Raw genomic sequence first — 27569 nt, forward strand, 5'->3', positions numbered from 1 at the left:
CAGGGAGGACAACTGGTTTAGTGATCTGCCCCTCTCCAGGGTGTGATCACCAGGGGAGAGATGAAGCACCCTCAGCTCCACATGGACACCCCCAGACCTGATCACACCCCCTCCCCTACACTGGGCTCTGAAACAGACAGAAAACCAGCAGCAGCCCATCAAATCCAGAGAGTTAGTGTTTCTCTCTCAACCCTCAGTAAACCAATCACTCAGCAGGCCCAGTTCTGTGCTGGGATTGGCTCAGCCCAGCCATCAGTCCCATGGAGCCATTGAACTAAGATGGAGGATGCATTGACCAATCAGCTCCCAGACACTAGAAACAAGGAGGCGGTGCTTTATTGATCATTTGATGACTGGTTGAACAGAGTTTGTTTGTGTTTCCTGTACAGGAACAAGGTGATCAATGAAGCAGAGATCAGAGAGACAGCTGTCACAGTCAGGCTCACAATCTGGACCACCTCAGACTCCACACCTACAAAGCAATGAGAAACCAATGGTTAGTGAAGCTAACACTGATGGGGAAATGGAAACCAGCAGACAGCCAACTCACCCCCTGGAGACCTCTCCTCCATCCTTCCCTCAGCCTCATTCAGGGAGGCTGTTGCCAGCTTGGTCCCATCAGTATCCAGAATGAGCAGGGGTCCAAGTGAGGCCTCAGCCTCCCACTTCAATCCAGCTTCACTCTCTGCAATATCAACCATTCCAGTTAGAGAGGGGAAAGGGGGGAGCTCCCACATCTAGAGGATCAATGTCCTACCAGCTTCAGCTCCAAGATCCCTCCTTCCTCTGGATCCAAATCCCAAATCCCTTGTGGTCCCACAGTTCCCCACATGGCAACAGGCACAAATGTCAAAGCTCGATTCCTCCAATGGGGTCCAGCTAAACAAGAGAAATCAGTCAACCAGGTTGTGCATCATTTCTCCACACAAACACATTCCTGAGGGAGAGAGGGGGAACTCACACATTCTGCATCTTCTGCCAAGTACAAGCTTTGTTCCTGGAATCTCTCCGATCCACTGGAACAACTCTCAGGTGACAGGTGATGAAAATCTGAGGGACACATTCAACACTAGTGCTTATTGAGTGACTCCCTCCCAACATGGAGAGCCCAATGATCAGCTTCCACTTACCAAGGAACGCTCATCCCCAAAGAAACGGAAGGCATCCAGGTCAAAGCGGAGCTTGTCCGCCTCCCGCTCCTCTCCTGGCAACACAAAGGTTGAAAAGGAATCCTCAGCTTTGCTGTCCAGGAGGCAACTGAAGAAAGATGGGAAAAGAGACATGAAGTGAATCCAGAGAAGCCATTGAGATGGGAGGAGCTGGAGAAAGCAGAGAGCTCCTTACCCATTGGAGTCAATGATGCTGTAACTGGGCCTGGAGTCCTGGTCTGGCCTCAATGTAGCTACACAGCGGTCAATGTAGAGCTTCAGGGCCATGTGGTTGCTCATTGAAACAGAGGCCTCAATGTGAATGAGCTCACCCAGGTAGTAGACAGTCGAAGTGCGCTCTGTAAGCCAGTCACCTGAAGGACAAGAGTTGGAGACAGTGGGTATAACTCCCAGTGAGTGAGGACAGGAAATCACTCACTATCCACCCATCACCTACCATTCATCAGGCGCAGTGAGAATGACAGATGCCCTTCTCCAGACCTGGTGGAGCTGAATGGGATCCAGGTGGGTTTGATGGGGTCACTGCTCACATTGCCCTTCCTGGAAAGACAGTGGAGCCATTTTAGGACAAGTTCAGAGGTCACTAGCAGCTGGAGATCTTATTGACAATCGAGGAAAGATTCTCACCTCAAATAACGACACTCAATGGGAACGACAGCTCCATTGGTTCTCACAATAACAGATCCACGATACTCTGGGCTGTGGCTCAGGTGGGTGCTGTAGATCAGGAAACCTCCACTCATCTGAAAGACAGCAGCTTAAGGAATGAAGAACTGATGTGAAATGAGAATGTTCTACACTGGGGTTAACAATGAACTCATCCCATTAGAACAATTCTTCAGGGGGGGATTGACAGGGTCAGTGTGAAGAGGCTGTGCCCCCCTCCTCCCCGGGCTGGCAAGAGTCTGTTGGGTGGTGGGGGGGCGTCATCATGATGTGGAGATGCCAGCATTGGACTGGGGTAAACACAGTAAGAAGTCTGACAACACCAGGTTACAAGCAGACCATTGTTCACAAACTACCCAGCCTTCAGGAGAACAGTGACCACAACCCCACACAACCCTGCCACAGCAACCTCTGCAAGACATGCCAGATCATCGACATGGATGACATCACGTGAGAATACCATCCACCAGGTACATGGGAAATACTCTTGCAACTCAGCCAACGTTGTCTACCTGATACGCTGCAGGAAAGGATGTCCCGAAGCATGGTACATTGGGGAGACCATGCAGACACTACGGCAACAGATGAATGAACATTGCTCGACAATCACCAGGCAAGACTGTTCCCTTCCTGTGGCTGAACACTTCAGTGGTTATGGGCATTTGGCCTCTGACCTTTGGTTAAGCCTTCTCCAAGGCAGCCTTCACAACACAACAGCACAGAGTCGCTGAGCAGAGACTGATAGCCAAGTTCCACACACGAGGACAGCCTCAACTGGGATCTTGGGTTCATGCCGCACTATCTCACCCCCATGACTTGCCTGGGTTTGCATAACCTCACTGTCCTGTCTGGAGACATTGCACATCTCTTTAACCTGGGCTTAATGCTCTTTCCACTCACATTGTCGGCCTCTTTAAGACTTGAACAGTAGGTTAGTTATAAAGATTCACATTCTAATCAGTAATCTGTAAACTGTCTGTGCTTTATATGCTCTGTCTGAGGCCAGAACTCTCCATTCACCTGATGAAGGGGCAAACCTCAAAAGCTTGAGTTTACTAACAAATAAATTGGTTGGACTTAAACCTGGTGTTGTCAGACTTCTTACAGGGGAGGGGGGAAAGAGAAGAGGAGAGAGTCATCTCAGGACAGGGGTCAGTCATTTAGGATTAACGTGGTCAGGAATTTCTCCATCCGGCAGCGAATGAATCGAAGAACAAAGAACAAAGAACAGCCCGGCACGGGAAACAGGCCCTTCGGCCCAACGAGCCCATACTGCCATCTTAAAGCATTTTCCTACACCTACCCTGCCCCGTGTGTATGTGAATGGTACCCCTATTGTAGCCAGATTCAGGGGAGAATAGTGTAGGGACAATTTGTTACACCAATCAGCCTAACAGCACATCTTTGGGGTCTGGGAGGAAACCGGAGCACCCGGAGGAAACCCACGCAACCACAGGGAGAATGTGCAAACTCCCACAGACACCGGCCCAAATCCATGTATCTGCACAGCGAGCAGTGATAGTCACTGAGCTGTTGTGGTGCCCGTCTGCTGGTCCAGGTTTAAGCACACACATCGACACAAAGTACTAGACCACTCTCGAAATATCCAAGAGCAGCCCACGCACGACCCACCGTGTGCATGCCCCTCGTTTGACAACAAGGTGGACCGACACCTGTGAATTAAAAGACAAAACATTAACATATAGTATTACATTTCCAGTAACGTCCCGAGGCTCTGACCCTTTTTAAAACCGTCTCCTTATAACCCTCCATCCCTGTTTCACTCATGTGCCTATTTAAGTAGATCTTAAACAAGTCCAGCGTGCCTGCCTCCACCACCTTACTTTGTAGCGCATTCCATACCCCCATGACCCTGTGTGAAGAACCTCCCTCTAGTATCCAAATTATACTTCTCCCCCCCCTCACCCTTAGATCGTGACCCCTTCTGATATTTGTCTCCAGTCTAGCAAAAAGGCTGCCACTGTTGACTCTATCTATACCCTTCATTATTTTATACACCTCTATCAGATCCCCCCTTAATCTCCATCTTTCTAAGGAGAAGAGCCCCAGTTTACCCAATCTTTCCTCATAACCAGTCCTTCCATACCAGGCAGCATCCTGGTAAACCTCCTCTGCACTCTCTCCAGGTCCTTCTGGTGGAAAGGTGACCAGAACTGGACACAGTACTCCAAATGCGGTCTAACCAACGTTCTGTACAACTGTAGCATCAGACACCAGCGCTTAGACTCTATACCCCGCTCTACAAAGGCTAGCATTCCATAAGCTTCCTTCACAACCTTCTCCGCCTGGCTTACCGCCTTCAGAGACTTGTGCACTTGCACTCCCAGGTCCCTCTGCATTTCTATACTCTGAATTGGTCTACCTTTTATCGTGTAACTCCTCCCTACACTATTCCTTCCAAAATGCATCACCTCATTTGTCAGGATTGAATCCCATCTGCCATCTATCTGCCCAATATACCAGCCTATCTATATCCTGCTGTGTCACCTGACACTCCTCCTCACTATCCACCAATCCTGCCATATTGGGGTCATCTGCAGACTTGCTGATCACACCACGTACACTCCCTTCCAAGTCATTTATATATATTACAAAGAGAAGAGGTCCCAGTACTGAGCCCTGCAGCACACCACTGGTGACAGACCTCCAGCTAGAAAAGGACCCTTCCACTACAACTCTGTCTGTGGAATTCTCTCCAGCCCCAGAGAGCTGGGAATGGTTACTCACTAAGGATATTCAGGACAGAGGCATTTCTTTCTGGCCATTGAGGGAATCATGTTGTAAAGACAGGAACATGGAGGCTGTGGGAAGCTCAGTCCTGATCATAATGACTGGGGAATGGGCTGAAGGGCCTCATCTGGTTAGCAGTGTTGCTATGCAACCTCAGCCCTTGCTGCAAGGAGAGATCATTAGCACAAGACCAGAATTAACAGGGAAGGGATTCAACAAAAGCTTCAGTTCACAGGAAAAGGAGCTACAAGTTCTCAGGAATTGGGAGCAGGGAAATAGCACAGTTTGGAATCAGGGAGCCTTTTATTCCAATGACTGGGAAAGTGGGAAGTGTGGAGTTCCTCTTTAGTCCAATCCATCTCAACTCCCATTTCATTCAGATTCAACCCATTTCTATTCAACTGGACTGAAACTCAACCCTCAGTTGAGTTGATCTGAATGAGGGGGAAATCAAACTGAAAAATCCTCAAAATAGGAAAAGCTGGGAGGAAGCAAAGAGAAGCTTCCAGAACAATGGGGTTGGAGAGACTCAGACCAGTGAAAGTCAAATCCTGAATAGAAAGCTAGTTTGGCCTTTAGAAAGCAGGAGACAGCTATCTCCTCAATATCAATGAGATCTGACCAAGTGTTGGAGTGAAGAGTGGGGAACAACCTCCAGCCCCAGCTCAGAGGCAGAGTTTGAGGATTCACATTCCCTGCAATCTGCTGCCACCCTCATGGAGCCCATAGTCAAAGAGGACAGTGTGGTTCTGAGAGTAGATCCTGGTTGGCCGACAACCTGCTGTCCCCAGGGTCAGATCAGCAGCTTTAACCAGGTGCCTGGTTCCAAATAAATCCAGCTGGACCCTGAGCAGCAGCTTGTCCTCTCCACACTGCACCCTCACACTCTGCACTGGAGACACACCTTGACCCTCAGACACACGCAAATGGGAATCAAAGGGAGGCCCAGGAGGAGGGAGTGTCTGAGGCCTCGGGGTGGCTTTGACTATTCCCCATGGAAACTGTTGCCACGTATCAGAGCAACAAACAGCTCCAACTAACACCAGCACTGGGAAGAAACCCCTCACTCCAAAATCCCCCATCATAACAAACAACTCAAGCATCCCTTCAGGCACCAAGTAACACCTTTTATACACACAGCCCACACTCAGCTGACAGCAATTTACACACACACACCCCCCGGGGCTTTTTTTAACCAATCAGGTTGTTTTTTCCCAATGATATAGACTGTATTTTTTAATTTTTTTTTACAGAGCCAAAATTTTATTTCCAAATGCAGCAAAGTTGACATTTCCATTCGAATCCCAGTCGTTCTTTTGGGTGGGTTGATCCAAGCAAACAAACTTAAATTACGTTCGGACAAAGAAAAAGGGGGCGGCTCCCCAAAAGGAGGGGGAACGGCCCGAACAGAAACAAAGGAAACTTAAAACGAGTCAAATCAAAATGTGATTCTCGGGGTCTATAAGGCACCTCAGCGAGGCGCAGGAAGGGCTCCACGCACACGGAATAGAGTTGGCCGGACAAGGGGCAGCCCTGCCGTACCCTTCTCCCGAAGCGAAGGGGCACCGTCAGCGACCCGTTAACCTTAATCAGACACTCTGCGGCAGAGAAAGGTTTCATGATACAAAAGATAAAGACAGTGGGAATGGGGAGAGTAAAGAAACGGAAAGGGTGCGATTTTCCCAGCCGGCTGCGCTGCTCGAGTCGCTCAGTGAGCCGGGGAATGTCAGCGGGAGGGAAACAAACGGGATTGGCGACGAGCGTCCAGCCAGTGGCGATCTTCCCAGACCATTTTATTGGATGTTATCAGCCTGGCGCTGGGGAAGAGCGTGAGGCTGATTCCAACATTCAGGAGCTGCTCTGGATCTATTCAGCCCAGGACCCAATCGTCTGGGTTTGCAAAAGTTTCCCACCCCGCCAGTGCAGTTCACAGAGTCACAGAGATTTACAGCATGGAAACAGGCCCTTTGGCCCCACTAGTCCATGCTGCCCTTTTGTTTTAAACCCCACGCTAGCGCCAATTGCCCATGGAACTATCTAAATGCTTTTTAAAAGACAAAATGATCCTGCCTCTACTATTACCTCTGGCAGCTTGTTCCAGTCACTCACCACCCTCTGCGAGAAAAAAATTCTCCCTCTGGACACGTTTTGTATCTCTCCCCTCTCACCTTAAACCTAAACCCTCTAGTTTTAGACTCCCCTACATTTGGGAGAAGATATTGACTGCCTCGCTGATCTGTGCCCCTCATTATTTTACAGACCTCTCTAAGATCACCCCTCAGCCTCCTACGCTTCAGAGAAACAAGTCCCAGTCTATCCAGTCTCTCCTTATAACCCAAACCATCGAGTCCCAGTAACATCCCAGTAAATCTTTTTTGCACTCTTCCCATTTTAATAATACCCTCTCTATAATAGAGTGACCAGAACTGCACACAGTGTTCCAAGTGTGGCCTTACCAATGTCTTGTACAACTTCAATAAGACGTCCCAACTCCTGTATTCAATGTTCTGACCGATGAAACCAAGCATGCTGAATGCCTTCTTCACCACTCTGTCCACCTGTGACTCCACTTTCAAGGAGCTATGAACATATACCCCTGGATCTCTTTGTTCTGTAACTCTCCCCAGTGCCCTACCATTAACTGATTAAGTCCTGTCCTGGTTCAATCTACCAAAATGCATCATCTCGCATTTGTCTCAATTAAACTCCATCTGCCACTCGTCAGCCCACTGGCCCAACTGATCGAGATTCCATTGCACTCAGAGAGAACTTTCCTCACCGTCCACCGTGCCAACAATCTTGGTGTTATCGGCAAACTATCTAATCATGCCTCCAATATTCACATTAATATAAACGACAAACAAGTGTCTACACAAGTGGGGGTCATGTCTGGTCCCCCTTAATGTGGACTAGACCTGAAAGTCTCACTGGAGGGACGAGAGCCCATTGAGGCTCCCCGCGGAGTTCGGGGCCAGGGGATGCCTGGGAGATGAATACACACACAGTAGCCCCCTCAGCACTCTGCTGCCTGCCTCTCGAGTGGGATTAGCCCCCCACACCGACTGGCGTAAATCCCCTGACAGCCCCTGTCTGTACAGAGTGCCAGAAATTCATTAAACTGAGCTCTCCTAAAACACAGGTGGCAAAAACTACCATGTTCATGACCATTGGGCACTGGCACGGTGGCACAGTCGTTAGTACTGTTGCCTCACAGTGCCAGAGGCCCAGGTTCAATTTCCAGCTTGGGTCACTGCCTGTACAGAGTCTGCACATTCTCCCCGTGTCTGCGTGGGTTTCCTCCGGGTGCTAAGGTTTCCTCTCACTGCCTGAAAGACGTGCTGGTTAGGGTGCATTGGCCAGGCTAAATTCTCCCTCTGTGTACCCGAACAGGCACCAGAGTGTGGTGACTAGGGGGTTTCCACAGTAACTTCATTGCAATGTTAATGTAAGCCCACTTGTCACACCAATAAATAAACTGAAACTTTTTTTTGGTGATAATTGTACCCAAGATGTCTCCAGGTGGGACTGGTTACCCGGCAACTGTCGGAATGGAACAGGAAGGAATAAAGAAAGCAATGAGACAAAATGAAAGCAGCAGAAAAGCTGGAATGAAGGTGGAGAGTCTGATGTGAAATTGTTGAACTCAGAGCTGAGTCCAGAATGTTGTCGAGAGTCCATTCGAAAGAGGAGCTGCTGTTCCTCCAGCTCGCGTTGAGCTTCATCCCAACACTGTCACAGGACAAGGACAGCAAGGTCAGAGTGTCCGCAAGGTGGGGGATTGAAATGACAAACCACAGGAAGCTCAGGGTCACCAGCCCAAGTGAGCAGAAAATCCCACCCAACGTTAAGCAATTTATTGGAGTTGTTTGAAGAAGTAAAATGTGCCGTGAATAAAGGGGAACCAGTGGATGTGTGGTACTTAGGTTTCCTGAAGGTATTTAATAAAGTGCCACATCAAAGACTGTGGTGAAAAATAAAAGTTCCTGGTGTGGAATGGACCGGGGAAATGTTCCATTTTACTCTGGGAGAAAAAGTGTTGGATTGGAACTAAGAAAAATACAGGAACAAGCCCTTTGGCCCACCGAGTCTGCAGCAATTAGTCATCCTGATTTAGACCATGACTTGTTTCCCATGTGCAGTTTCTATCTCTCTGTTCACCTCCCGTTCATGTGTCTATCAAGATACACCTTGAATGTTGCTAATGTGCCTGATTCCACCACCTTCTCCAGCAGCGAGTTCCAGGCACCCATCACTCTCTGTGTGAAAAACTTCCTCTACACATCTTCTCGAAACTTTACCCCCTCACCTCGGACTTGTGCCCCCTTGTAGTTGATTCTTCCACCCTTGGAAAAAGCCTCTGACTATCCACCCAATCTCTGCTTCTCATGATTTTGTCAGGTGTGTCCCTCGGACAATCCCTGATGCACCAACAGAATTGCTAGCCAATTCCTGCTCCGCCGTTGGGACCCCGGGCGTTAGGGATTCAATTCTGCCCAGTGTGTCTGACCAGCTGAGACATGGAAAAGGTTTCAGTTCAGGAAAATGCAGCAAATCAGATCTTCAACTGAGCCCGAGAGAGAGCAAAACCAATGAACAGAACAGAAGGATTTGGAGAATGAGTGAAATAGAGAAGATGTGACTATTTTCTCTCCATGAAATCTCTCTAATCCAGGCCAATCATCAGTACTGGGGAAAGAACTGGGTAGCACGATGACACAGTGGTTAGCACTGCTGCCTTACTGCGCCACGGACCCAGGTTCAATTCACAGCTTGGGTCACTGTCCTTGCAGAGTTGCACATTCTCTCTGTGTCTGCATGGGATTCCTCTGGGTGTTCCGGTTTCCTCCCACACTCTGAAAGACATGCTTGTTCGGTGTATTGGCCATGCTAAATTATCCCTCAGTGTCCCCGAACAGGCACCTGAATGTGGTGACTACATTTTCACAGTAGCTTCATTGCAATGTTAATGTAAGCCTACTCGTGACACTCAAAATAGTGGAGGCAGGGGAGGCAATGGCCCAGTGATATTAACACGATGCTATGAATCCAGAAACTCAGCTAATGTTCTGGGGATCCAGATTTGAATCCCACCACGGCAGATAGTGGAATCTGAATTCATTAAAAAATATCTGGAATGAAGAATCTACTGATGACCATGAAACCATTGTCAATTGTCGGAAAACCCACCCGGGTCACAAATTTCCTTTAGGGGAGGAAATCTACCTTCCTTTCCCGGCCTGGCCTACATGTGACTCCAGAGCCACAGTCATGTGGTTGACTCTCAACTGCCCTCTGAAATGGCCGAACAAGCCATTCAGTTCAAGGGCAACTAGGGATGGGCAAGAAATGCTGAGCAGCCAGTGATGGCCATGTCCCACAGAGGAATCAAAAAAACTCAACACTGAATTCAGAGTAAACGGTGCAGCTCGATAATCAGTCCCAAATGTTTGATGTTATTCATTCATGGGATGTGGACATCATTGACTGGGCCAACATTCAGAGGGAGATCATGCCTAACGAATTTGATAGTATTTGTTGAGAAGGTGACCAGTTGTGTAGAGCAGTTGATGGAGTTTAAATGGATTTCCCAAAGCCTTTGAGAAGGTCCCACATGGGAGAATTATAAAGAAATCAAATGCAGATGGGATATAGTGTAACTTTAATAAAGTGGATTCAACATTGGCTCAGTTGTGGAGGGGGATAAGAAAAGGCTGCCTTTGTGACTGGAAACCAGTGTCCAGTTGTGACGACAGGGATCTGAGCTGTGTCCCCTATTATTTATCATTTAATTAAAAGACAGGGAGCACTATTGGGAGGGTAGGATTAGTAAGTTTGCCGATGACACAAAGATTGGCCAGGAGGTTAACAGTGAGATTGTGAATCTTCAGCTACAGCAAGATATAGACGGGATGGTCAAATGGGCGGATAAGTGGCAGATGGAATTTAACCCTGAAAAGTGTGAGGCGATACACATTGGAAGGAGTAATTTGTTAAGGAATTATTCAGTGAACGACATGACACTAGGAAGTTCCTGAAGCACAAAGGGACCTTGGCGCATTTGTCCACAGATCTCTGAAAGCTCAAAGGCATGTTAGTAAGATGGTGAAAAAGGCATTTGGGACATTTGCTTTTCTCATTCCAGGGATAGATGACAAAAGCTGGGAAGTCATGTTGGATTTGTCTTGATTTGGTGAGGCCACAGCTAGAATACTGTGAGCAGTTCTGGTCGCCACTTTATAGGAAGGTCACCACCTCGTGGAACCCAGCTGGTGATAGTCAGGAGGCTGCCCCTGCTTGTGCGACTGAACTCAAACACATACCCGGAAGGCAGTGCAGTACCAACATCAACGTTTATGCCTTAAGGATCCACAATGGGCACCCCCGCGCTCCCACCGGTACGCTCTCCCTGCCTACCATGGCCAGTTTGTTATTGGTAGGCAACCCATTGAGGTGACGCTTGACACCAAGGATGGTGTTGGGTTGACATCGTCCAGACTCATGGGAACGCTGGTTATTGGGAGGGGGTGGGGAGCTGGGATGAATAATTGGACTAAATGTTTCTCTCTCTCTGCCACCATCCAATGACCCCCATCCCAACCCCATGACCCCCCCCATCCACCATCATTTTGAAACTCCTGCTGAAAAAAGCAGTTTTTACACAAATTCAGCTCTTAGAATCTGTTTGGGAGAATCCCACCCAGGGTGTGCGTGAAGTTTTAAAGTTATTTTTCAATCTCCAATACCATGAAGTCAATCTTAATTCATAAAGAAATGATTGCCCTCTATTCATTGGATGAGTTGTCCATCTGGTGAACAAATAGCATCTCTAGAACCCAATAATCACCAATCTTCATTGTGGCTCAGTTATCATGTGGATGGTTTTTACCTGAGATCTCTGCGTCTTTTCCATGGCACGTTAAGACAAACACATGCCGAGGTAGATGGTGACACAGTAGTATCATCACTAGATTTGTAACCCAGAAACCCAGGTACAAATCCCACCATGGCCACTGGTGAAAATTTGATACAATGAAAATCTAGAATTAAAAGTCTAACAATGACCATGAAATGATTGCCAATTGTTGGAAAAACCTATTTGGTTCACTAATGACCTTTAGGGATGGAAATCTACCATTTTTACCCGGTCTGGGCGACATGAGACTGCAGATCTCCAGGTGTGTGGGTGACTCTCAAATGTGCTCTGAAATGGGGGGCAGTTTGGGATGGACAATAAATGCTGGTTGCAGCCAGCAACACCCACATCACATAAATGAATAAAAAATATACAACAAGAGAAAGAACAAGCTGGTTATTTGATCCAGGTGGAAAGTTGTTTGTTTATCTTATTTTATTAACATGTTAAAGGTTGGAATGATTTATCCAGTTTCTCGCATGAAGTCAAATTGCTGCATATTTGTTGAAGCTAACAATGAAATAGCAATCGATTACGGGATGTTTTGCTCTTTGTTTCTATTCCCGGAGCCAGCTGGGCATGTTTTAATTTCTATTTGTTTCCCCAGCAACATTTCAAGATCAGAGTGATGGGATATTTCAGCACAGACTTGAATTCGTTACGGAATTTATTCTGAGTTGCTGCATAAATGCAGGTGTTTGTGCAAGAACTCAAAAGCTGAAGCATAAAACCGATTTCTTGTAGGACATCAAAAATGCCAAATGATGCATTACGTTGCATCATGATAATTCGCAAGCATATAGAATTCACCAGAAACATCACCCAGAGCAAGATAAAATTTCCCGAGATGACAAAGAGTAAAATGATGGATTTTCTTCGCTTCTCAATTTCAGGATCACTGGGATTCTTCCCACTGCTGTGGAGCCGGAGTCTCCTCCGGGCCCCGCTCGACACCAGAATGTGTCTAACAGTCAGCGCATTGAGCAGAAGGATCAGAAAGAAAGGAACAAACGGAGTTAAAATATAATGTATTGTTTCTACTGCTCCCCATACCCTAGAAAGAAGAAAGGTGTCTAACACGTTACAAAACCAAGGAACGTTAAACAGTATATATTCACTGGTCAAAATAAAATACCAGAAAGTATTTTTCAATAAGAACAGCACCGTCACGCTTCCCACAACTATGGTCGCTGTTCTCTCTGTGCAATATTTTGCTTTCAACTTCTGACAACAAATTGCCACAAATCGATCAAAGGTAAAAGCAACTGTGTACCAGACTGAACAGTCAGTTGTTGCGTAAAGCAGGACGCCGTGTATATTACATAATTTAATGTTCCGTACAAAAAGGAAGTGTGTGACGTGAGCAATGGGAATCTGTCTGAGTATCACATCAACTATAATAACCAGTAGATCTGCCACTGCCATGGATACCAGGTATCGAGCGACACATTTCGAGAGACCACATCGTCCTTGAGATAGGATCACAATCGTCACTAAGTTCACTGTAAGGGAGTTTGCAAAAGAAAAAGCAGCAGTATTCAATGAGATTTCAGTCTGAAATTAGAATTTTCATGACTACATATACTGAGAGTGTCCTCTTTGTGAGAGTTTCTCCTGTTGGAGACAGGCATTGCAAAAGCAGCAATGGACTGTGAAATAAAGAACCAAACAGGATCAAACTATTCATAATAGATACAGAATCTAAGTTCTTAAAGTTAAAATGCATTTGTTCGTGTCACAAATACACTTACATTAACACTGCAATGAAGTTACTGTGAAAAATCCCCAAGTCACCACACTTCTGCACCTGTTCGGGGACACTGAGGGTGAATTTAGCACGGCCAATGCACCAAACCAGCACGACTTTCAGAATCTGCTGCAAACGTGAAGAAATGTCATTCCTGAGATGGGGGATTGCTGCTCCATCTTGTAGAAAATAACAAGCTATTGTTTGTGAAAGCAGCAATCACCCAAACTTGGAAAGAACTGAAAGCTGTGTAGAATTGGGCTTTCACTGTAATAGATATCAGACTGCTGTTGCCTGGGAGGGAGATTTGGGGCGTGGATATTCCTGTGATCACTGCTCACCGATTGTTAGAAGGAAGTGCACAAATGTGGAAACAGTACGGGTTCACAGTCCAGTTCAGCGCTGGGGCATCAAACTCTCCTCCTCCCCACACTCCATTGAGACAGAGCTTGTCCAGGGAACAGCTTTGCTGAGGCAGATTGTTCAGGGGAGATTAAAGTTGGCATTATTGGAAGAGGAACATAGAAATCTCAGCATCCTTGCCAACAGAGCCACATCAGGCAACATCCATGGACAACTTATCCAATTACTGTGTGAAAAATGATAGGGTATTTTGCTACACTTTCAGACTAACTCAGAAACGTGGAGGTGAAACGTGCTACTTCTAGATGCGGTGCCCCGTGTGATGATGCACGCACAAGCCCAGTCCCATTTCCCAGCACTTCCTGCATTGTGTTGGATGCAATGGTGTTTGCAGTGTTCCTCTAAATGCTTCTTAAGTGTTGTGAAGGGGAGAGGGAGGGGGGGTCGGGTAAGATGCTGTGTCGGCAAATCCTTGCAAATTCAGTGGTCTCCTTCTGCACGGCAGGGATTTGATGTTCAACTCTTTGTCTGCATATTTATCACAACTCTGTCACATTGCTGCTCTACATCTGAAAATGTGTGCAGAATAAAGACTTGGAAATGCAAATAAAGTCTTGAAAACATAACTGAGCAAAGAGCAACATGCAGTTTTAAATCAGGCATTGTGTCCAAATGATGTGTTAAACTATGAAAGCTTGCTCTGTCCTGGTACAGCAAGCATCAGAATTTTATTCCGTGTCCTGACTTGGGAATATACTGCTGTTCCTTCATGGTTTCCGAGTAAAAGTCCGTGGAGTCTGGAATTGCTGGCGCTCCTATATCACAAAATATAGCAGCAGAGCAAAAGCTGCTTCATCTGCACTGTCCCAAGAGCAAGAACGATTGGACAATAAATGCTGAACACACAGATGCCCACGCCAATTCAGTAAAAGAATGAAACATCTGGCAAAGTGAGGAGGTGATCGTGTAACAAACAGAATTAGGCAGATATGTTCCAGTGTGACACATGGAGACAGATACATAGAACACACTGAACATAGCAAATTGCAATTTAGCTCACAAAATCTCTGTCAATCCAACATGTTTACCATAAATACTGGTTATATGGAAGAGCATACATAACTGTCGGAGATTAAGTGATCAATGATTATTACTTTTACAGAACATTCGTTATTTTATTGAGAGTTTATCTAATGTCAGCTGAGTCTGTGGGCATATGGATTAAAATGTGGCCCAGCGGGAACTTTTCCAATAAGTTCATACTTCATGTTTCTTCACCATCAACAGCACTCATTCAGCATATGTTACTTACCAGGACCATCAATGAGCTGAGAGAGTGAAAGGAATCCGGAAGTGCAGAGGAGAAATGCCACAGTTAAACATGATGCATGGAGTTAACAGCGACACTTACAGGGAACGCCAAGAGCAGCGATGATGGGATAATATATCTTCTGCACTTCCCAGAGCGTGTATAGCACACGGATGGTTATTGAGAATTCCCGAAGCATGTTTGGACTTTGGCAGCAGAGAGTGAACCAGTCAGCACTCGAGGTTACTGAGGCATTGTGGAAGGACATTGAAAGAAGCCTCACATTTATGTGGGAGTGGAATCCACAGAGAGGAGTTTCTCTGGGGATTAAAATTACTGACAATGAATAAACAAACACAATGTTTTCAATATTTCAATTCGAACCCTCTGAGATTTTCAAAAATGCAGCTAAGCAGACACTGGACGGACAGAAAGGGAAAGCGTTCAACAAATAACAACAACCAAAGAACAAAGAATTTACAAGGCAGGAACAGCCCTTTGGCCCTCCAAGCCTGTACCGACCATGCTGCCCGACTGAACTCAAACCCTCTCCCCTTCCGCAGATCATATCCTCTATTCCCATTCTATTCATGGATTTTTCAAGACGCCCCTTAAAACTCACTGTTGTATCTGCTTCCATTCCTTCCCCCAGCAATGGGTTCCAGGCATCCACCACCATCTGTGTCAAAAATCTGCCTCGTATATCTCCTTTAAACCTTGCCCCTGGCACCTTAAACCTCTGCTTCCTCGTAAGTGACTCTTGCACCCAGGGAAAAAGCTTCTTACTGTCCACCTTGTCCATGCCTCACAATCTTGTTGTTCATCCATCAGGACCTCGACACCATGAGTCACTTTGAGGCTGGTTGCGGTGTGTCCGAAGATGACTGATCAGGGCCAATTCGGGTACGGAATGTCCTGGCACATATTGGGCAGATTTGTGTGGGCACTGTAGTTGTTGCGCTGGTGGCTCTGGATTTGTGCAACTGGTGTTTAAGTTGTGCTTCAGCACTGCACCTTGCTTCATAAGCTTGACAGCCTTTGTGGGTGAGGCAGCAGCAGGTAGGGCGGTTTTGTGCCAGTCTTTCCCAGGTGGTCGTGTTTATGTCAAGCGACTTCAGGGAGGACTTTAGTGTGTTTTTGTAATGTTTCCTCTGCCCTCCATGCGAGCGTCTTCCAGCAGAGAGTTCCCCAAAAAGGAGCTGCTTGGATATGCGCTCGTCCAACAAATGGATGATGTTAGCGCGAGTGGGCGGACACGATCACTCCGGACTCAGGGTCAGGTTCAACAGCGGGACAGCTTTATTTTAACGTCGACGGAGGTGCAGTCAGGACAGACAGACCGAACTGTCCCCAAAGCACTCTAAAGACCCGCCGCAATGGGTTACAGTTATACCTGAACTTTAATACATTGTACAATTCAAAGACTAATGTTTTGTTTCCAGTATTCGACTCTGACCATCCTGTTTCGATGTCTTCAAGTATTGTAATGATGTTTTTAAGTGTGTGTTAATGGTTTCTGTCCGATGGGTTTATTAATGGTCTAGAATCTCCGGGGTTTGAACAATGGGTGTTTGACTGATCTCAGGAAGTTTGTGGGGCCAGGGATGCTTCCTTAGTTATGCTAATCCTTAGGTTTCTCCATAGAGGGTTGCTTGATTAGAGCAGAGGTGCTGATTTGGTTGGATGGGGGTGTACTTTTTAATTTCCATCCTGTAGGTGCCATCCTGTCCGGTTCCCTTTGTGTGCGAGCCCTCATTTGCATTCTAAAAGCATGTCCTTGCCTGCGAGTCTGTGTCTGTTCCCTTGTGACCTTTAGTGGGGAGGCTCTGAGTGCAACTTTACTCTGCTTCCATATTGTGTACCCAACTTCAGAAAATTTGTTGTCCGATAGCAATGTCATGACCTGCCCACCGGGTCTGTGCTCTCATCAGCCGTGTGTGGACTGATGGTAGACTTGCTCCAGAGAGAACTTCAGTGTCTGGTACTTTGTCTTGCCATCTAATACAAAGAACAAAGAACAAAGAACAACCCAGCACGGGAAACAGGCCCTTCGGCCCAACGAGCCCGCGCCGCCGCATCACCCTACACCTATTCTACCCTGCATGTCTACGAATGGGACCCTACTCAGTCAGATTCAGGGAAGAAATAGTGTCAATTTGGTAAAAACCGATTAGCCTAACAGCGCATCTTTAGGGTGTGGGAGGAAACTGGAGCGCCCAGAGGAAACCCACGCAACCACAGGGAGAATGCGCAAACTCCCACAGACACAGGCCCAAATCCATGTATCTGCACAGCCAGCAGTGCTAGTCACTGAGCTGTTGCGGCGCCCGTCTATCGGTCCAGGATCAAGCACACACACCGACATGAAGTACTAGGCCACTCCTGGACTTCCAAGAGCAGCCCACGCACGACCCGCCGTGTGCATGCCCCTCGCTTGACACGAGGTGGGCCTCCACTTGTGGAATAAAGACAAAAAATATTAATCATACAGCCTGCCCTTCCGGTGTCTCCCGAGGTTTAACCCTATTTAATAGCCCCTACCATATCCCTCCCTTCTCGTTTCACTCATGTGCCTATCTAACTGCATCTTAAACGAGTCCAACGTTCCTGCCTCCACCACCCTACTCGGTAGCGCGTTCCAGACCCCCACAACTCTCTGCGTAAAGAACCTTCTTCTCACCTCCAAATTATACCTCCCCCCGCCTCACCCTTAAGTGATGACCTCTCGTGTTCGTACCCAGTCTAGGGAGCAGTCTCTCACTATTAACTCTATCTATTCCCTTCAGTATCTTATATACTTCTATCATGTCCCCTCTCAATCTCCATCTTTCCAAGGAGAATAGCCCCAGTTTCTTCAATCTCTCCTCGTAACCCAGTCCCCCCATGCCAGGCAACATCCTGGTAAACCTCCTCTGCACCCTCTCCAGAGACTCCACGTCCTTCCGGTAGTAAGGTGACCAGAACTGGACGCAGTACTCCAAATGCAGTCTAACCAACGTTCTGTATAACTGAAACATTAGACGGCAGCTTTTATACTCTCTGCCCTTCCTGTAAAAGCTAACATACCATAAGCCTTCCTAACAACGTTCTCCACTTGTGACGCAACCTTCATGGATTTGTGAACCTGCACTCCCAGGTCCCTCTGTATGTCTATACTCCTAATCGGCCTACCTTTTATCACATAGCTCCTCTCTGCATTATTCCGTCCAAAATGCATCCCCTCGCATTTGTCAGGATTAAATGCCATCTGCCACCTATCTGCCCACTGCACCAACCTATCTATATCCTGTTGTATCACCTGACAATCCAGTTCCGTACCCGCCAACCCTGCCATCTTGGTGTCATCAGCAAACTTGCTGATCACACCACCTACGCCCTCTTCCAAGTCATTTATGTAGACTACAAAGAGGAGAGGTCCCAGTACCGAGCCCTGCGGCACACCACTGGTCACTGGCCTCCAGCCCGACAAGGTCCCCTCCACAACTACCCTCTGTCTCCTATTTCCCAGCCAGTTCTCAATCCACCTAGCTACCTGGCCTCGTATCCCATGCGCCTTAACCTTTTCTACCAGCCTACCGCGAGGGACTTTGTCAAACGCCTTACTGAAATCCATATAGATGACATCAACGGCTCTCCCATCGTCAACCGTTTTTGTCACCTCCTCAAAGAATTCCACCAGATTCGTAAGGCAAGACCTCCCTCTAACAAAGCCATGTTGCGTATCCCTAATCAGATCGCAACTCTCCAAATGCTCATACATCCTGCCCCTAAGTATTTTTTCCATTAACTTCCCTACCACCGACGTCAAACTCACCGGCCTATAATTCCCAGGGTTATCCCGACTACCTTTTTTGAACAACGGGACCACATTTGCTACCCTCCAGTCTTCTGGGACCTCACCTGTGTCCAAAGAAGAGACAAAGATGTGCGCCAGAGGCCCAGCAATTTCATCTTTCGCCTCCCTAAGCAGCCTGGGATAAATACCATCAGGCCCCGGAGCTTTATCCGTCCTTACGCTACTTAAAAGCCCTAGCACTTCCTCTCTCGTAATAACTATATCCTGCAACTGAACCTCCGCTCCCTCCAAGAGACCGCACGATTCCGAACCCCTCTCCTTTGTGAATACCGACGCAAAGTATTCATTCAGGAGCTCCCCCATTCCCTCCGACTCAATACACAACTCTCCACTCTTGTACCTAACAGGACCAATTTTCCCTCTAACTACTCTCTTGCCTCCAATATAGGAATAAAATGCCTTAGGATTTTCCTTAATCCTACCAGCCAAAGCCATCTCATGCCCTCTCTTCGCCCTTCTAATTCCCCTTTTTCGCTCCCTCCTACTCTCTCTATATTCCTCCAGCGCACACTCTGTACCCATTTGTTTTGACGTAACATACGCCTCCCTCTTCTTCCTGACCAAGTCTTCAATATCCCCCGTAATCCACGGCTCTTTAATCCTACCTTTCCCATCCTTTAGCTTAACCGGAATGTGTAATATTCTGCGAAGACAAGTCATGTGGAAATGATTGAGCTGTCTTGCATGCCTTCGATAGACAGTCCACATTTCACAGGCATACAGGAGGGTAGTGAGTACCGCGGTGCTGTAGGCCTTCAGTTTTGTTTGTGAGCTGATTCCTCGACGTTCCCATACAGTGGAGCGCAGTCTACCGAAAGCAGAACTTGCCTTTGCCATTCTGCAGTTAACTTCTGTATCAATAGTCATTGCTTGGGAGAGGGTGCTGCTAAGATCAGTGAACTGGTCCACTGCCTGTAGTTTCTGTCCTTTGATTGTGATTATGGGTTCTGTGTACGGTACATGAGGAGCAGGCTGGTGCATGACTTCAGTCTTTTTAATGTTGATGGTGAGTTCAAAGTTGTCACAAGCTGTGGAAAATTTGTCCATACTGACTTGTATCTCTGGCTCTGAGCCAGTAAACAGGGCGCAGTCATCGGCAAAGAGGAAGTGTCTCAGAACAGTCTCCTTCACTTTGCTAATGGCTTGAAGTCTCCTCAGGTTGAAGAGTTTCCCATCCACTCTGTACTTGAGGCTGATTCCAGCAACACTGTCCTGGAATACATCATTCAGCATGGCAGTAAACATCATGCTGAACAGTCTGGGTGTTTGACACCATTGGTGACTGGGAAAGCCTTCAAAGTTTGTCTGCCGTCCAGTGCTCTGGCCATCGTACCATCATGGAACTGGCATTCCATCTGAATGAATCTGGGGGGGCAGCCGAACATTGACATGATCCTCCATAGGCCTTGTCGGCTGACAGTGTCGACTTCTATCAGGTCACCCCTGAACCTCCGTCATTCCTGTGGGAACAAACAAACTTCCTTCAACTTCCATATTCTCATAACTGATGCCCTCCATACCAGACAACATCCTGGGAAATCTTTTCTACACCCTCTCCAAAGCTTCCACATCCTTCTGGTAGTGTGGTGACCAGGATTGAACTCTATATTCCAAATGCGGCCTCACTAAGGTTCTATAAAGCTGCAACATGACTTGCCAATTTTTAAACTCAGTGCCCCGGCCGATGAAGGCAAGCATGCCGTATGCCTTCTTGACTACCTTCTCCACCTGCATTGCCTCTTTCAGTGACCTGTGTACCTGTACACCCAGATCCCTCTCCCTATCAATACTCTGCCATTTACTGTATATTTCCTATTTGTATTAGACCTTCCAAAATGCAATACCTCACATTTGTCCAGATTAAACTCCATCAACCACATCTCCGCCCAAGTCTCCAACTAATCGATATCCTGCTGTATCCTCTGATGGTCCTCATCGCGATCCGCAAATCCACCAACCTTTGTGCTGTCTGCAAACTTACCAAACAAACCAGTTGCATTTTCCACCAAATCATTTATATATATAAATAATTATAACATTATAATCTAATAATTATGATATAATTAATAATTACAATTATAATTATTATAAAATAAATAACTACAAATGATAAATAAGTAAGAGCCAGAAGGGGACATGAGAAGGCCTTGGTGGGTAAAATTATGGAGAATCCCAAGGCCTTCTACAAATATGTGAAGAGTAAAAGGATGAGAAGAGAAGGGATTGGACCGATAAAAGGTGAAGGGGGAAAAGTCTGTGTGGAACCGGAAGAAATGGCAGAGGTGCTTAATGAGTACTTTGCCTCGGTATTCACGGTGGAAAGTGATCTGGGAGGTTGTACTACAGGTTTGCGGCAGACTGAAAAGATTGAGTGTGTGGATGTTAAGGAAGAGGATGTGTTAGAACTTTTAAATTCTATCAAGATAGATAAGTCACCGGGACCGGATGGGATGTACCCCAGGTTACTGTGGGAGGTGAGGAAAGTGATTGCAGAGCCCCTGGCGATGATCTTTGCATCGTCGATGGAGACGGGAGAGGTTCCGGAGGATTGGAGGATTGAGGATGTGGTTCCTATTTTCAAGAAAGGGAACAGGGATAGCCCGGGAAATTACCGAGCGGTGAGTCTGACCTCTGTGGTTGGTAAGTTGATGGAGAGGATTCTGAGGGACAAGATTTATGAGCATTTAGAGAAGTTTAGAATGATCAGAAATAGTCAGCACGGCTTTGTCAAGGGCAGGTCGTGCCTTACGAGCCGAGCTGAGTTCTTTGAGAATGTGACGGAACACATTGACGAAGGAAGAGCGGTGGACATGGTTTACATGGACTTCAGCAAGGCGTTTGATAAGGTCCCCCATGCAAGACTTCTTGAGAAGGTGAGAGGGCATGGGATCCAAGGGGCTTTGGCCTTGTGGATCCAGAACTGGCTTGCCTGCAGAAGGCAGAGAGTGGTTGTGGATGGGTCTTTTTCTGCATGGAGTTCGGTCACCAGTGGAGTGCCCCAGGGATCTGTTCTCGGACCCTTGCTGTTTGTCATTTTCATAAATGACCTGGATGAGGAAGTGGAGGGATGAGTTAGTAAGTTCGCCGACGATACAAAGGTTGGTGATGTTGTGGATAGTCTGGAGGGATGTCAGAAGTTGCAGTGGGACATAGATAGGATGCAAGACTGGGCGGAGAAGTGACAGATGGACTTCATCGTGGATAAATGCGTAGTGGTCCATTTTGGCAGGTCCAATGGGATGAAGGAATACAATATCAAGGGTAGGAGCCTTAGCAGTGTTGAGGAGCAGAAGGCCTCGCAGGTGGAGGATGTGGTCAAGAAGGCGTATGGTGTACTGGCCTTCATTAATCGAGGGATTGAGTTTAGGAGTCGGGAGGTAATGCTGCAACTTTATAAGACCCTTGTCAGACCCCACTTGGAGTACTGTGTGCAGTTCTGGTCGCCTCACTACAGGAAGGATGTGGAAGATATTGAGAGGGTGCAGAGGAGATTTACAAGGATGTTGCCTGGATTGGGAGGCATGCCTTATGAAGATAGGTTGAGGGAGCTGGGACTCTTCTCCCTGGAGAGACGAAGGTTGAGAGGCGACCTGATAGAGGTTTATAAAGTGTTGAGAGGAATAGATAGGGTGGATTCTCGGAGGCTATTTCCCAGGGCTGAAATGGTCACGACAAGAGGACACAGGTTTACGGTGCTGGGGAGCAAGTACAGATGAGATGTTCAGGGTAAGTTTTTCACTCAGATGGTGCTGAGTGAGTGGAATCGGTGCCGTCGTTGGTGGTAGAGGCGAACTCGCTGGGGTCTTTTAAAAGACTTCTCAATGAGTACATGGGATTTAATGAGATTGGGAGTTACAGATAGTTCTATGGCCTGGTAGGTATGGATGTGATGGGTGCAACTTGTGGGCCGAAGGGCCTGTTTGTGCTGTAGTGTTCTATGTTCTACATCAGCAGACAATTATTGGGAGGGTCTGTCAATGTGGAAGTTGATAGGAATTTCAGATCGATTCAGAGAATCATAGAATCCCTGCAGTGCAGAAGCAGGCCATTCAGCCCATTGACCCTGCACCTATAACAATCACACCCAGACCCTATACCTGTAACCCCATGTATTTACCATGCTTGTCCCCCTGACCCTGAGAGGTAATTTAGCATGGCCAATGCACCTTACCCACAAATCTGGGATGAAACCAGAGCACGCGGAGGAAACCCACACAGACACAGGGAGAACGCGTAAACTCTACACAGTCACCAAGGCTGGAATCAAAACCGTGTCCCTGTCATTGTGAGGCAGCAGTGCTAAACATTGTGCCACCGTACCACCCGGCATTCATTGCCAACAGTGGGTACCATGAGGGAAAAATCCCAAATTCCTCAATTTGAGAAGCGGGACAGGGAAGGAAAGCGGAATTCTTTTCCATAATTGTGGTCTTAGCCGTGGAAATTCTGAAAGCCGGGGTCAGGGGTCATGGGCAGGAAGCGAGAGCAGCTTCTCTGTGAGCGTCTGGCTCATTTCTGAAGCATGAGACGACCAATAGATTTCCTTAAAGCCAGGCCACTGTTTGAATGTTTGGTCATGTGAATGCGCACACACTACTCATCAGCTGTCATCACCGTTCTCATCACTGCGGAAAACTGTGAAATGATTCACTTTGGAAGGAGCAACAGGAATACAGAGTACTGGGCTAATGGGAAGATACTTGGCAGTGTGGATGAATAGAGAGATCTCGGTGTCCATGTGCATAGATCCCTGAAAGTTGGCACCCAGGTTGATCGGGTTGTTAAGAAGGCATATGGTGTGTTAGCTTTTATTGGTAGAGGGATTGAGTTTCGGAGCCGTGAGGTCATGTTGCAGCTGTACGAAACTCTGGTGCAGCCGCACTTGGAGTATCCCACACTTCAGGTCGTCACATTATAGAAAGGATATGGCAGCATTGGAAAGAGTGCAGAGCAGATTTACAAGGATGTTGCCTGGTATGGTGGGAAGGTCTTATGAGGAAAGGCTGATTGACTTGAGGCTATTCTTGTTAGAGAGAAGAAGGTTAATAGAGACATAAAAGATGATCAGAGGATTAGATAGGGTGGACAGTGTGAGTCTTTTTCCTCAGATGGAGATGGCCAGCATGAGGGGTCATAGCTTTAAATGGAGGGGTGATAGATATAGGACAGATGTCAGAGGTAGGTTCTTTACTCAGAGAGTAATAAGGGTGTGGAATGCCCTGCCTGCAATAGTAGTGGACTCGCCAACATTAAGGGCATTTAAATGGTCATTGGATAAACATATGGATGATATTGGAATAGTGTAGGTTAGATGGGCTTTAGATTGGTTTCACAGGTCGGTGCAACATTGTGGGCCGAAGGGCCTGTACTGTGCTGTAATGTTCTATGTTCTGTGGAAGTGGGGAGATTGAATGGCCACATCAGTGTCAGCACAGTGGCACAGTGGTTAGCCCTGCAGCCTCAGAGCGCCAGGGACCCGGGTTCAATTCAGGCCTTGGGTCACTGTCTGTATGGAGTTGGCACATTTTCCCTGTGTCTGCGTGGGTTTCCACTGGGTGCTCCGGTTTCCTCCCACAACCCAAAGATGTGCAGGTTAGGTGGATTGGCCGTGGTAAATTGCCCCTTAGTGTCAGGGGGACGACGAGGGTCAATGCATGGGGTTATGGGGATAGGGTCTGTGAGGGATTGTAGTTGGTGCAGGCTCGATGGGCTAAATGGCCTCCTTCCTCACTGTAGGATTCTATGATTCTCTCTTGTTATTCCTCATTTACATCGATATGTTTAGTGTCACATCAGCAAGAGATGGCTCCTCCATCTAAAATCCTGTCAATCTACATTTCTGTGATGTACGTCTCTCTCTCTCTGTGTCCGGATGCTTTTTAAATGTATAATTTTCCACGTAGCAACCACCACCATCCAAAGCACCCGTTAAAACAAAGATTTCCCGTATAACCAACTTCAGAAGAATCCTTGCTTGCCCCATGCTCTGCTGGAAAGTTCTGGAACAGTGCTCCCTCTACTGTGAGTAGCAAGTAAAGTAACAAATTAATGGAGATCACTTGATTCCTGTTGATGGAGATGGGGCCTGTCCTCCACTACACTGCAAGTTGATGACTCTCTCCTCAGTTTTACTGACATTGAGAGACTGTCGTCGCACCAATGTTCTTTCCAGTGCACTCATGGTTTGAGCTCTAACCCAGTACAGCAGGGCCATCAGCAAATTTCAGAATGGAATCAGTTCAGGGGGTGGAGGAGAGAAATTTTGTCACAGCTCGGTATGAGTATAGAAACCCTACAATGCAGAAGGAATCCATTCAAAGAACAAAGAACATTACAGCATAGGAACAGGCCCTTTGGCTCTCCAATCCTGCACCAAACATGCTGCCCGACTGAACGAAACCCCCGCCCCTTCTGGGGACTGTATCCCTTTATTCCCATCCTATGTATTTGTCAAGACACCCCATGAAAGTCACTACAATATCTCCATCCACTATTTCCCCCAGCAACAAGTTCCAGGCACTCACTACTCTAAAAAAAATGTGCCTTGTGCATCTCCTTTAAAACTTGCCCCTTAACCCTGTGTCCCCGAGTAACTGACCCTTCCACCCCAGGAAAAAGCTTCTGACGATCCACTCTGACCATGTCTCAATATTGTCGACTTCAATCAGGTCTCCCATCAACCCCTGTCATACTAGGAGAACTACCCAGTTTATCCAACTGCCCCAAATCCTGGAAAATCTTTTCTGAATCCCCTCCAAAGCCTCCACATCCTTCTGCTAGTCTGGCGACCAGAATTCAACACTATATTCCAAGTTCACCCTAAGGTTCTGTAAAGCTGCAACATGACTTGCCAATTTTTAAACTCAGTGCCCCAGCCGATGAAGGCAAGCATGCCGTATGCCTTCTTAACTACCTTCTCCACCTGCATTGCCACTTTCAGTGAGTGACCTGTCTACCTAGACACCCAGATCCCTTTGTCTATCAATACTCTGATGGCTTCTGCCATTTACTGTATATTTCTTATCTGTTTTAGACCTTCCAAAATGCATTACCTCACATTCAGCCCATCAAGCTTGCACTGACAATCCCACTCAGGCCTGAACCACAAAACCTTGCATATTTACCCTGTTAGGGTCAGGGGCTAAGAGGCAATTCAGTGTGGCCAGCCGACCCAAACCGCACACCTTTGGCCTGGAGGAGAATGTGCAAACTCCACACAGACTGTCAACTGAGACTGAATGGAATTGAGATCACTGCCACCATGCTGCCTGAGTATAGTAAGGGGTTAAGGACAAGCCTTTGGTAGGCACCAGTGTTGCTGTCTCTCCTTGCTGACTTCATGGTAGGACTGTGAGAGCCGAGTGAAAAAGACACATGGGTGCCTAGGAGAATGAGGGGTGACCTTAAATGTTTATAAAATCACAAGGGGCATAAATAAGATATATAGTCAAGGTCTTTTCTCCAGGGTAGGAGCAACCTTTTCCAGAGGGTGGTGTGTATATAGAACAAGCTGCCAGAGGAGATGGGGACAATTCCAACATTTCAAAGGCAGGTGACAGGTATATGGATGGGGAAGGTTTCGAGGGATATGGGACAAACACTGATCCATGGATACTATCAGGTTTCCTGAACTGAACTAGTCCCATTTGCAAGTTGAGCTGAAGGGCCTGTTTGTGCTTTATATCTGACTGATTTCATCGTCAGAATGCAGGGTGTTTACCTGATCCATTGATTTGGGAGATTGCTTCGTGTCATCCTGCAGGCTGCTTCCACTGTGTGCCATGCAGATAGTGCTCCCACACCAGAACAATTGCTAGATTTGTAATCATCTCAATTTAGCAGAGTGCTAATGTCAGCCAGCAATGGGCCATGTGAAGGGATTGTGGATGGACACTTGAACCAAAGCTGTAATGGGCAGATGTATCTGTGGCAGGGAGATTGGGGAGGATGTGGAGAGGTCGCTTTCTCCCTCATGTCACAGACAGTCCAGCAGTTCTACCCAATAGGACTCAGCCAGCTTGATCAGCAGAACATCCTCCCAGGTCAATTCCTCATCTCTGCATCCCTGAGTGAACAGAGTTCAGCAGCCAGGGAGGACAACTGGTTTAGTGATCTGCCCCTCTCCAGGGTGTGATCACCAGGGGAGAGATGAAGCACCCTCAGCTCCACATGGACACCCCCAGACCTGATCACACCCCCTCCCCTACACTGGGCTCTGAAACAGACAGAAAACCAGCAGCAGCCCATCAAATCCAGAGAGTTAGTGTTTCTCTCTCAACCCTCAGTAAACCAATCACTCAGCAGGCCCAGTTCTGTGCTGGGATTGGCTCAGCCCAGCCATCAGTCCCATGGAGCCATTGAACGAAGATGGAAGATGCATTGACCAATCAGCTCCCAGACACTAGAAACAAGGAGGCGGTGCTTTATTGATCATTTGATGACTGGTTGAACAGAGTTTGTTTGTGTTTCCTGTACAGGAACAAGGTGATCAATGAAGCAGAGATCAGAGAGACAGCTGTCACAGTCAGGCTCACAATCAGGACCACCTCAGACTCCACACCTACAAAGCAATGAGAAACCAATGGTTAGTGAAGCTAACACTGAGGGGGAAATGGAAACCAGCAGACAGCCAACTCACCCCCTGGAGACCTCTCCTCCATCCTTCCCTCAGCCTCATTCAGGGAGGCTGTTGCCAGCTTGGTCCCATCAGTATCCAGAATGAGTAGGGGTCCAAGTGAGGCCTCAGCCTCCCACTTCAATCCAGCTTCACTCTCTGCAATATCAACCATTCCAGT

General features: G+C 47.2%; 1 protein-coding gene across 1 annotated transcript; it reads right to left on the reverse strand.

Moving 5' to 3' along the window:
- Window positions 1-335: 335 nt before the first annotated feature.
- LOC145360947 (zona pellucida sperm-binding protein 3-like) lies at window positions 336-26557 on the reverse strand. The gene is made up of 10 exons (XM_080216451.1): window positions 26495-26557; window positions 5277-5473; window positions 1797-1907; window positions 1606-1709; window positions 1345-1522; window positions 1131-1257; window positions 962-1050; window positions 758-879; window positions 551-685; window positions 336-472 (listed from the first exon to the last, which is right to left on the reverse strand). The coding sequence occupies exons 1-10, from the start codon at window positions 26555-26557 to the stop codon at window positions 336-338; spliced, it is 1263 nt and encodes a 420-aa protein (XP_080072577.1).
- Window positions 26558-27569: the final 1012 nt, after the last annotated feature.

Source organism: Carcharhinus amblyrhynchos, chromosome 33 (genome assembly GCF_965287045.1).
Source record: "Carcharhinus amblyrhynchos chromosome 33, sCarAmb.v2.hapA, whole genome shotgun sequence".
NCBI lineage: Eukaryota > Metazoa > Chordata > Chondrichthyes > Carcharhiniformes > Carcharhinidae > Carcharhinus > Carcharhinus amblyrhynchos.

Coding starts and splice junctions, on each gene's coding strand:
- LOC145360947 (XM_080216451.1), bottom strand. CDS start 26,557: ATGGCACACAGTGGAAGCAGCCTGCAGGATGACACGAAGCAATCTCCC. Junction 1,908..5,276: donor GGCAGCAGATTGCAGGGAAT/GTGAATCCTCAA, acceptor CTTTCAGATGAG/TGGAGGTTTCCTGATCTACA. Junction 1,258..1,344: donor AGCATCATTGACTCCAATGG/GTAAGGAGCTCT, acceptor ATCTTTCTTCAG/TTGCCTCCTGGACAGCAAAG.